Source organism: Calypte anna, chromosome 1, assembly GCF_003957555.1.
Source record: "Calypte anna isolate BGI_N300 chromosome 1, bCalAnn1_v1.p, whole genome shotgun sequence".
Lineage (NCBI taxonomy): Eukaryota > Metazoa > Chordata > Aves > Apodiformes > Trochilidae > Calypte > Calypte anna.
The window spans coordinates 49,777,377-49,789,781 of NC_044244.1; the positions used below are offsets into that span (position 1 = coordinate 49,777,377).

At 41.5% G+C, this 12,405-nt stretch overlaps 1 protein-coding gene across 1 annotated transcript in view; it reads right to left on the reverse strand.

Moving 5' to 3' along the window:
• The window catches only part of GUCY2C (guanylate cyclase 2C), a 47,710-nt gene that overhangs the window by 25,690 nt on the left and 9,615 nt on the right, over positions 1-12,405 (reverse strand). The window contains exons 7-11 of the mRNA XM_030451645.1: positions 10,467-10,581; positions 9,118-9,253; positions 6,526-6,611; positions 5,965-6,076; positions 2,035-2,116 (exon numbers count right to left, since the gene is read on the reverse strand). Coding sequence (XP_030307505.1) covers positions 2,035-2,116; positions 5,965-6,076; positions 6,526-6,611; positions 9,118-9,253; positions 10,467-10,581 — 531 coding nt within the window. The remainder of the gene's footprint in view (positions 1-2,034; positions 2,117-5,964; positions 6,077-6,525; positions 6,612-9,117; positions 9,254-10,466; positions 10,582-12,405) is intronic.

Below are 12,405 nucleotides of genomic sequence, written 5' to 3' on the forward strand. Positions count from 1 at the left end.
AACAAATTTAATAGAACTGCTAAGCAATTGCCTGAGTCTCAGCAGAGGTCAGAATGAGATAAAGCACAAAGGGCCATCTGGATTTTATGTTGTTTTCTCCTCCACGCTACTGAATGTACTCTGAAGGGAGGTTCCACAAATGTAAGCCAAAGGAAGTCCTGCTGTCAATGTTGGATGGTAAGAACTGGTAAGAATACGATGCCAGAAGAGGAGGTTAGCAGTCTTGACATGAGATGAGATGACTTCCTGTGGGTGTCCCTTGTATTCTGCTTATTTTGTAAAAATGAGGGAAGAGCCCTTAGATCAGGGAGAGGGAAACTGCTGTTTCCATTGTAGAACTTCAGAGCAGAAGTTGTCCTTTCAAATAGAAAAGCTGCAAGGAAACTAATACTCATTAAATTACTTGCTTACTTGTGCAAGTCTTTCCTCTAAAAAAAAAAAAAGCATAAAACAACTGACTGGAGAGTCTGCAGGAGAATACTAACACAGTGATGATTTCTGGCAAATGCTCCAAACAGGAGAAACCATGCTACTGGCTAATACTAGAAATGTTCTCTTTTACAGTATATTTTAACATTCACATGTATAAGAAAAGGAAAACCAATAATTGTGGTTTTGCCAGTTCAATCTCATAAGCTGTGTTGTAACACCAGGATACACTCAAATCAGTAACAGCCGGTGATTAAGCACATATTAAACTGGATTAAAATCTACTAGCTCTAATATTTACTTATGTGTTTTTCAGGAATTTGCCTTTTTACATAGCAGGCAGAACAACACAGAGAGTTGTGGAATAGTTTGAGTGTCCTATAAACCTGGGAGAGAAAGAAGGAATAACAGGCATTTTGTTTGTTTTCAAAGTTGAGCTTCTCTTCTCCTTTGTTCTTTACAATCTTCAGTAGCTCTTACAGTTGAGAAGCTTGCTATTATTTCAACACTAAAAGGGCAAACTTTATTCTAAAAAATCCTCAGGAATCTCTTCTACATTTAATGTTTGCAAATATTACAATTATATGTATACAATAGTAATCTAGTAATTTAAATGCAATCTTTATTTTTCATGCATCTGCAAATATGCACAAGTACAAAACCTTTCACAAGTCCATACTGTCTCCAGACAATTTTTTAATAATTTTCAACTATTAAAACAACAAACTTTACCAGTCTGTTTATTTGTTATTGTTCAGATGTAGCAATGATCAGCTCTTCCATTTCTTGAGTGCAGATAGATCTGTAAGAGCTTTGAATTTTCCCTCATGAAAAGCTTTATTTAGCAGAGCAAATTGGTTCACTCAAAATAAGAGACCCTGGGTTTCTAGTCAAGTTTTCTTAGGCCCTGATTTTCTCACTTTTCCTGAAGCTCTCTAATACATTTCAAAAGAGGAATGCTGAGCTACTGAAAACAGATACAGAGGCAAGACTTTTTTTTTTTTTAATATGAAAGCCATATACTTTGGAACTGGGATGGCATTTCTTCCAGGAAATGAGACATCATGGATTTCTATTTCTGCTTTTTCCACAATGATAAAGCTGAGCTCTGTTAAAGTCATGAAATCTAACTGCTAGAAAAGTCAGTATGTAAGGAGTTGGACAGAGTTGGAGGAAGCTGAAAGACAGGATGGGTCCATGCAATGAAAACACCAAAATCTCATGGTGTTTGACTCCTACAGTGACTCAAGACAAAAAAATAGCTCCTAGACTGAACTTTTATGTCACCAACAGGTTAAAGCAACATAGTATAAAAAATCTGAAGATGGATCTGAGACTATGTTTCTGTACATGTATAGGAAACAGAGCTTTTTAGCAGATGCAAAAACTCAACCTTTGCTGCATCTTCTTCCTTGATTATTAACCTGACATAACAATGCTATGGTTGCAAACAATACTTGACATATACTAAGAAGTTCACACTTAGGGCAGCCACCCAAGTATGTGAAGTAAGCTAATGAATAGCTCTTCAAGGAGAGATCAAAGGCATTGCCCTAGGAAAAAAAAACTGTTCAAGGACAAGCAGAAGGCCAAAGGGGCTGGTACCTTAGAATCAGCAAAGAGATGATCAGAACCAGAATCACAATTCCCGTGAGTGTGAAGACAGCAATAGTCAAGACATGTGGGCCTGCAGAAAAGAGAAATTGAAAAATAAACAACTTGAAAGAGGATGCTAAAAAACAGTATTATATTTAAGAAACTACCCTCACCCACACATGTGCAAGTCACAGTAGCTGAGCAGGGATACTCTTTGGTCACCCAAATTTAGAGGCTCTGGTAAAGTCCAGCACTGCCTAGAGATGACATGTGCCCACCTCTTTGTGGGATGAAGCATAAATCATAACAGTGCAGTCTTTCATCCTCATCTGAGGCAATGGGCACTCTGCAGGGACACTCAGATGGGAGGTGAATTTAACAGAACTAGATCTAACACTCCCTCAGTAGCAGTTTCCAGTTGTTCTTCTCTTTAAAAACAAACTAGCATATTCCAGGAATGAAACTGACTTTTCTTAGTAACTGCTAAGAAGCTGCCAGACTTCTTCTAATAACTTCATTGGAGTGGATGATGGAGCTAAGCCTTGGGTACAACTCTCTGTGGGATGGAGATGTAGATGTGGTAAACAGTTGACCCTTTGAAATCATTGATTGGCAGGCAGGAGATATTTTCCCTCAGCATATCCAGGGCTTAAATCAAAATGGGTTCCTCATTGACTCCTCTGGATAAGGTTTTCTCTGAAATGGGAAACAAGGGTTTGACACCTACTCTTTTTTATCATTAAGCACAATACTCAGTGATTACTTTCTTGACTGAGACTTTATGATGTTTGTCTTTTCCTTTCCAGTCCTGCTGGGTACCCACCAGGTGAGAAAGACATGTGCCTCTTTGACAGCTGGTTTTCCACAAGAACCCAGATGTCTGCCACATAGATAGTTACTGATACAGATTGCTTCAGGATAGGATACACCTGAAGCTTCCACCCAGAATTTCAGCTGATACAAAGTACAGCCACTTGTGGGTTTGAAGGGCATTTCTTCCAAGAAGTGATGATTCAAGAAGAGGCCAAGATGAAAATAATAATGGTACAGCTTTTAACATACACAGAATTTTCAAAATTTCACACCTGGATTGTCCCCTTTTTGGCAGAGTTGTTTAAAGTCATTCTGTAGTTGTTGTAGACAGCTTTGGAGACTGTGGTCTCGTTACTGAACATGTCTGTAGACACTGTTTTGGGATGACAAGTGCTACTGAGTAGACTGTATTCTTCAATAGGAACTTTATATGCTAGAGAGGGAAATTAACCTGGTGGCAGCACAAAGCTAGTCAAGTGTCCTTGGAAGCTTCCAGGTGCCAAACAATTTTGAAAATTGGGCTGTTCAGTCATCTGAAGCCTTGGACCCAAAACCACAGGGTGCATGAGGGTCCTAAACCTGAGCAGCCAGGAAGGCCAAGGCTGGGAACCGAATGTTTAAGGTTGTAATTATCTTATATGTGAAAAGCAAATTGAAACCTGTCTTGGGTCTGTTCTTGAAATTCAAGGGTACTGGGAAGGAAAGCTGTAGCCACCAACTTCCTTTGAAGAGCAAGAGGCCATCAGTGCAGAGCTTCATCTGGTGGCCACACATCTAGGGTGTACCTACTCTGTTGATCAAATCTCTTGGAAAAGAAGGCAGAGGAGAATCTAGTTTTGCATGTTGCCATCTTGATTATGTATAGTAAAAGGGGCACAAGATACTCAGCCATACAGAGACTAATGAAATTCTGCTTGTGCTCAGAAACAGAAATAGAGGCAGGCAGAAAAATGACTACTTGTAAAAGCCAATAAATAAATTAAGAGGAAAAAAATTAGAGTGTCACGGCTTGTAGCTTATAAATCAGCGGTTACGTCTTGCAACAGAAGCGCCGTGGGAACCACAATTTCCCTTTTCTGAGGCTCTGCTACCACCTCCTGGCAATCAGTATTACAACACGCAAAGGGAGATCGCATCACAAACTTCAGGTCCTCTGGACCCAGAACTATTTGTGTATCGAAGGCTGACCTTGTCACGTTTAAAGTGAGGGTTAAAACCTTCCGAATTCTAGGAAAATATGGATGAAGCCCCTTTTTCACGGGATGTCAGAAGGACATTGGTTCAGCTGTTCTCAATTACAGTTCAGGAAGGAACGGGGTTGTGCCTGTTCATCTCCCTGGAGGTAAATGCATCATTCTGGTTGGAAAGTTTTCACGAGCTTTGGCAAGGCATGATGATTACTTAAACTCTGTCCTTAAAAAATAGCTCTTTGGGGGAATGTATTTATTTAGAGTCATATTGAAGGAAGGTTTATTTAAATAAATATGAAAGCAAAATAATCAATTGTCTGTGGGAGGCAGTTTTACTTCGGCAAAGTATAACTTGTCTGCAAAGTCAGGCCATTGCTGAGTGCTGCAGATTAAGCAACTGGTTTGTAGACACTGGCTGTCTGCAGCTCCCTTTTTCTTTTTTTTTTCCCCTTGTGCAGCAGCTTCGAAATAGGCCATACTCAAATACTCAAGGGAGTCTTTGAAAGATATAAGATCCACTGAAAACACAGCATGTTGTGGGGCCCAAGGGATGGACGAAGATGCGACTGGAGCAACACCCAGAGCTCTGGGGCCAAGCAGCACATGGTTCAGGGAGACGCTGCGGTGACACCGTGTGGCTGATGTGTGCAGTGTGGCTTTCCCTGCACAAGCAGGACTTGTGGCCATGTCAAGGGTGACCAGAAATTTGACCAGAGCCGAAAAATTAAAGCTCTGCTGAACTCCTTCTACTCTCCCCAGCTCTGTCTACCTGGAATGCTGCAGTGCTGCTGCCTGCCCCTGGCAGCTCCCATGGGTCCCTGGCAATGAAACACTACTCCTGCTCCTGGTAGAAGGGGTAAGGCCTAGTTTGCAGCCATCTGATTTGCTTTACTTTATATAAAAATGAATAAAAATGTTTGAATCCGTGTTACCACCTTACTGTGAATGGACTCTTAGATAACAAAAGACTCTGAGATAACTTGTTTCTCCAGTAGCTGCTTTGCCGTCTCCCTTAGGAAGTAAGCAGGTCAGGAAACTCATGGAAACCTGAAGCAGAAACCTTTAACAGCACCTTTGGATGCTCGTCAATGGGAATGATTGAGGTGAACACTAACCTACTGGGCACTAACCCTTGCAACCACTGCAATCATTTTTCTCCAGCATATCATACTCTGAAGCAGGTGCCTTTCCACTGACAGTCACAATGTGGCAACAGACTAAATGGGGAAACATTCCCAGTCTGATCAGATTGAGAAGGCTATGCTGATTAACCAAGAGTTTCAACCACTCTACCCAAGAGCCACCAAAAACTCAAAAGGAGTTGGTGTCTAGGACTTCAGATGTAGAGTTTGCATGTGGATAGAGCAATAAACTCTCTTCCTGTTGTCTTTCTGCAAAGAGACAGCTCTTCTAGAGACTCCTGCAGAGAAGCACCCTGCATCTGAACAGTGCTGTGTCCTCTCCCAGCTCCCTACAACAAGGACAAAGGGGCAAGTAGAAGCTACCATGCTGCGCCAGCAATACAGAAAGCACCAGATAACTCGTCACAACCTTAATTCTGCTTCTTTTGCTGAAAAGTCTTTCAAGCAACTCACACCACCACAATCTTGTAGTGAAGGTCATATGTGGAATGGAAGAGGCTGACCTCTTCCAAAACACACCATGGCATTCCTCACACTCACTGGTATAATAATGGAGTGTATGAGAGACTTAGCACCTACACAGAAACGCAGATTTATATGTAGGCTGGGTAGGAAGAACAGGGGCAGTTGGGGGGGGGGGAGGGGGAAGGAAAGATGCTGCTCTGCCCTCAGCTCCTGATTTCAGTGTCTGGGGGCAGAGAGCACACAGGTGGCATGCTGGATTGCACTGCAGGTGGATCTTAGGACTCTGTGATTTGTCTTCAAAGAAGAGGTTGGTTTAATGGATGTCTCACCAGTGCCTGGAATATCACTGGGCAGCTTGTGGTTCTTCCAGACAAAATCTGGACTGGTAGTCTCCATGAGTGTCTTGTTCTCTTGAGTGTTGAAATGCAGAAGAGTTCTGAACTATGGATGTGGGAGGGAAGAAATGCAGTCAACAGCTGTGTTCTCCTTCTTTTGCCCTCTAGCTTCAAACTACACTTAATGAAAGTATTGCCCAAACTCAAAGTAATTTTTGCTTTCTGCTACACAGTCGTGTGTTAGCTTAGCAATATGTGTGGCTGCTATATCCCTCTTCATTTCTCCTCTCTCACTTCATTTCTCCTCTCTCACTGAAAAGAAAGATATCAGTCCCACAAAATACCAGCTGCACTTCGCTTACTGACTCATCAGATTACATCAATCCCGTCAGTCTCTAGCACGACTCTCATGACCCCCTCCCAGCATGCACAGTGTGCCTTGGCACACCACCACTTCTGCTGTAGTTATTTTCATCTGTCTTATGCAACAGTACAGGGCATTTTGTTTCTCCTTTTGTATATAAAGTCGAACAGTCACTGCCTGGACATACGTACATGATTTGCAGTCTGTGACGTGTACAGCAGGGTCAAATTGGTATCAATATCTCCAAATTCATCCAGAGACAGAGGGCCCTGTACACCTGCATACACAAGGAATCAGTCAGAGGGATTGGGTTCTCAGAAACACAAATACATAGCAGGAAGGATGGGATAAATAAAAGGATTTCTGATGCTCAGAGTATTTTTCTTCTTTGTGTATGTACTAAAATATAAATCAATTCAGTGTGGTGCAACTTCTCCCTTATTAGCATGTTACATTTTCTCTACAAAATCCAATAAAATGTGTTGAACTGAAGAGGAATGTCTCCCTCTAGCTATAGAAAAATATATTTGTCAGGTTTCTTCATCATACCAATAATGTCAGAGTAACCTCCCTTGAAGGGACCATTTTAGAAGTGAGGAGGGAAATTGTCTGTTTCTACTTGCCATTTAAATCTATCAGCAAGAAAGGAAATATAAGGATACTTTCGTTACCCTTACTCTTTTGAGAGCTACCTGCTTGGATGCCATAATATTATTTTAACCAGGTTCTTTTTCCCTTTAACCTCCTGCCTCTGTATGTCAGCAAATGGGCCGATTGAGAGATTGCCTATGTAGCACATTCCAAGGATTTTAAGATGGAACTTTGTAAATGCCTCAGCAGCATTTGACTTTCCTCTCATGAAGTCAGTAATTTCAACAAGAGCACAATCTTACCCTATACCCACCACTCCTGAAAGTCTCACCTGCATTTTTCCCCTTCCATTTTCAGGACAGTTTTTTTTTTTTATCAGCTTCATATTTTTCTTTTGTTGCTTTTGCTGATTATTTTTCCTAAATTTCAGCGATATCATTATTTTAGTTCAGGAGTTACCTTCTCCCTTTTCACCTCAAAAACTGATGCTAAGTTTTTCATGGTCCACATTCTTAATAACAAAACACATATTGTATGAGCTTCCTACTGTACAGGCATCCAGCACAAGAAAGAATAAAGGTAGTTCAACAACACCTTTCAGTTTCAGGATTTTTGACAATAAACCTACAACTAATGTGAAGCATCTGTCTTCCTAAAGATCAAATTCTGTGATTTTAAGCCTGTGGCCCACAAAAGCCCAGTGGTGCCAGACAACCTGTGAGGGGAACAAGAAACTTGACTAGGAAATGCCAACTCATTGCCAGTTGGCTTAACCTCACATTGTAGGCACCCAGGCCTGTGATGGCCTTGTAAACTGGGAACAGGTTGTTGAAACTACTTCATCACAGCTTAGCTAAGTGGATTCAGAGTAATCTGGATCATCAATCATATTTCATACTTACTGGACTCAAGTCAAAACTAGACTTCTGGGGAAAAGCTTAGAAATGCCACTTTAGCAACTTAACAACACAAATGCCAGGATGCCTCTGGAGGAAGCATGAGTGCTGACACCCACCTGTGAGCTTCTCTCTTCCAGCTTCATTCTCATTCTTTCAATAGTCTCCCTATAGGGAGTTCAGCTCTTTGTCAGAAGAATGACATCAATCCTCATCTCTGTCCTCCGTATCTGCTGGCTGGCAGACACTGTCCCTACTCTTTCATAGAATCATAGAATTGGCTGGGTTGGAAGGGACCTCAGAGATCATCAAGTCCAATCCTTGAACCACCGTTGCGGTTGCTAGACCATGGCACTGAGTGCCACATCCAGTCTCTTTTTAAATATCTCCAGGGACGGAGAATCCACTACTTCAGTGGGCAGCCCATTCCAATGCCTGATCACCCTCTCAGTAAAGAAATTCTTTCTAATATCAAACCTAAACTTCACCTGGCACAACCACTCTCTGGGCCTGGCCTTCCAGCCAGTTCCTAACCCAGCACAGTGTCCCTGTCCAAGCTGTGGGCTGACAGCTTTTTCAGGAGGATGCTGTGGGAGACAGTGTCAAAGGCTTTGCTGAAGTCCAGGTAGACCACATCCACAGCCCTCCCCTCATCCACCAGTCGGGTCACCTGATCATAAAAGGAGATCAGGTTGGTCAGACAGGACCTGCCCTTCCTAAACCCGTGCTGGCTGGGTCTGATCCCTTGCCCATCCTGCAGGTGCTGTGTGATTACACTGAGGATGATTTGTTCCATAACCCTGCCAGGCACTGAGGTCAGGCTGATGGGCCTGTAGTTCCCTGGGTCCTCTTCCCGGCCCTTTTTGTGTATTGGCGTGACATTCGCCAACTTCCAGTCATCTGGGATGTCCCCAGTGAGCCAGGAACCCTTTCCTGCACCCCTCCTCAGGCACCAATATTATTTAAATGTGCTTTGTGCTTCAAAGCAGCAGGAAATAGGCAACAGCCCAGAAAGAAGTCTGGTCATCAAACTGCCTGTTGCTAATTGAAATATGTAAAATCATCATTTTGAGTTGAATTTGTGTGATTCTGTATAACTGCTATGTAGTGCTCCTACTAACATGGGAAATGACACCCTTGAAAAAAGTGATAGAAAAAGAAAAGAGTAGGAATAAAGCTCACTGAAGGGCTTGGACTTGTTTATTGCAGAAGGGACTTATCTTAGGACTGCTTATAATCAAAGTTCCTTCCCCTCATCAGCTGATCAAATCTTACACATGACTGTACTTTTTTTACCTTCAAAAGTGGTATTTCGGAATTCATTGATGAAACTGAGAGGTGACACTGGGCTCTGGGAGATGATAAATTTCTTCAGAATATGTCCAAACAGCAAAACTGCATTAAAATATCCAACAACAAAGTCATCTTCCATCTAGAACAGGAGAAAAAGAAAGATGGCAAGAGCAAAATCTGCTGAACATTGAGTATATGGACAATGCTACAATTGTGTTCTTACTTGGAAAAAATAAAGGTATATATTTTTGGTGTGTGAAGACAGGAAGGTGGTGAAAACTTGCAAAAGGACAATGCAAAGCTCTGTCATGCTGATATTTGTGCAAAGGATTCAAGAAATCCTATACTGCAGGTTCTGGACAGATCTGCTCAGTGTGACCCAAAGTCCCTGGTATGGGATTAGATTTTTTGTGCAGATAATCTGGTGTGGTGCCAGGAACTCTGTGCTTCCAGATGGCCACAGCTCAGGAACAAGGACCTGTGCCAGAATTTGCAGCAGCCTGCCATAGAGCTGGCACCCAAAAACCACTAAGCACAGGCTGGGGGATCTTGAAGTCCTGTAAATCTAGCCAGAAGCTTTAAGGCTGCCTGCAGGAAAGCTGGAACTCAAAGCCAGAAATCCTGGGAGGTACTCTACACATAGAGTCAGGGCCCTGGGCAGGTTGTGAAAGTATTGATTTCACTAAGCAGATACAGGTCTTGCATAGCTTCTGCTTTTCAGGAAAAACCAACAAAACCCCCAAACAAACAAACAAACAAACAAAACCCAAAGCACCAAAACAAGCAAACAAAACAAAACAACAACAAAAACTTACACCAAAACACACAAATGTATTTCCTACAGAAAAAAAAATTTCCTGTTTTTGCACTTCAACTAGAAATCCCCTAGACAGAAACACAAATTGTTGCCACCACTTATAAATATCTGCACAAAAAAAAAAGACCAGACAAAAAAATATTAATTCTGAACTTGCCATGCTCACATCTCAATTACACCTATATATCTTCCTTCAGTTATGCCTTCCAGCTATGCATGTCAGTCACTCAAAAGTGGAGCCAGAAGGCCATGTACCTGTAAGACTCCCTCATGCCCCATGAACACTTGCAGACCAAACTAAAAGCTTGAGCTGAACTTCACAGAGCAGGTATATAAAGGCCTGCATGTTTGCTTTATGATTTGATATTTTTTCATCATTACCACAGGACAAAATGTCATCCTGTGATAATGTAAGAAAATATGGGCATAGAAGCACTATGGGGAATGATTAGAGGTGCATTTTTGGTTTCCGTTTCCTAGTGCATGCACATGAATGAACTGAGTGCAATAATCAGATATAAAATAGTGTGGTTACCAGGGCAGCATCTTCAGTCTGTACAGTATTCGAGCTGAAATTAGCAGGTGTCAGAGTCAGGACAAGTACATTCTTCATGTAACTGTCTGAGATGTTGATCCTGAAGTATGAGTTACTGCAAAGCAAAGCACAGAAAACCCATGAACCATTGTTCAGCAATAGGGACAGTAGTAACTACGACAGAATTGCCCTCCTCTCTCCAGTGGCACTATTATTTAACAAGTTAAAACAGTAGTTCTACAAATAAAAGTTCATCATGGACAAAGCTCATTATGTTGTTCCTTTCGTGGTGCCAGCTTCTGTGCCTAACTACATTAAAAAGCAATATCAAAGAGATCTGGCAACCTGAAACTCAAAGGTTGTAGAGAATTATTGTATTTATTGTAACTGCTTCAGTTTTGTCCTGTTTATTTCCTCTTATTTCCAGCAGGAGTTTATATATATTAAAACTGAGTCCCTTCTTGGAATCCTCAGTATTACAATCTGTAATCTTCATGTTATTGTGCATGTTTCTGACCTCTTTATTCATTTGCGTGTTCCTCTTTTTTTGATATTTCCTGATAGAATTGATCACAGCAGGATTTACACTAAAAATATTTAACTGGGAGGGAATGAAACAATTAAGGAGGAGCAGAGAACAGCTTATCTTGTTATTTATTTAATTCAGTGAGCTAGAATTATCAGAGGAAACAATGTGATCTTGAAAACTATGCTAAAACAAGCAGAAAAGTTGTAGCTCTCAGGTATCTTTGGTTTCCTCACCCTGACAGGCCATCTGGAAGTGCTTTGCAAACTTCCGACCACTGGATTAATATGTTACAGAGGAATTAGCAATAGATACTAGCATCAAGTGGCAGCACCTGTCATTGTTCCAGCTAGATTGATAATAAATAAACAAACAAAACAAACAAACAAATGTCATGAGAACCTCCTCTCATTATTGCGGTTTAATCATCCTTTAATTTTTCATTCATCCCTCTATTAGGAATTTTTTAAGACCACAGTGTCCACTCTATGACACTATCAGATGGGATCCTGACATCAGAGCCTTGCCCCTGCCTTCCCCTGAACCTTCTGACTTCTACATTGTGCTTTTCACCCTGAAGAATTTCAAAGTGCTTTTCATTCAGGCTTGGACTGGACTAGCTTGATGAAAAGGAAACTTCATTAGGCTCTACCAGATGGAATAATCCTACTGTGCTTATGTCCTGCCTGGCAGAGGGGTCAGAGCTGAAGAAAATTTAAATCTTGACTTGACTCATGAAGAAACATGAGACCTTGCCTACTGTCTTCTCCTACACCTTGAGTTTTATCACACATGTCTATGTTTTGTTTCCGTTTTACAAAGAACATGATGTGAGATATTCAGCAAAATCAGGGGCATGTAATAAATTTAAGGAAGGCAGCATATAAAATGGGGTGAGGCAGCTGGGTATATCAGACAGATGCATATCACAGCAGGAAAGTCCCCAATTGCCCTCACCTATTGTGGGGAAACAATTATACATGCCACACCAGTAAGTAAAGGCACACTGTACATAGCACCCCTTGTGTATTTACAAAGAAACAGAAATTGTGGCCAGTTGCCTCAGAAAAAGCAACTAAAGTGGTGGCAAGTCTAGAGCTCTTAGAGGCATTTCTGAAAAGTGTAGCCTGTGAATCTGAAAGTGCACAGAACTGTGAAGGTCCTGTTAGAAATTGAACCGTGGGCTCCAGTTTAGACCCAAAGGTTAAATTACTTAAGTTGTTAGACCAAAGTGCCTCAGCCCTGCCCTGTCAAGGTCAGCTTTAGATATGAGAGCTGGGAAGTCCCACATCACCTGAAGTTCAGGAATTCTTTTGCTACATCAGCAATGAAATATATAAGATTGTGATATGGACATTTATATTTGCCTGTGATCATCTGTACCATTGAGCTGCCACCACAGTTCTGGGCATG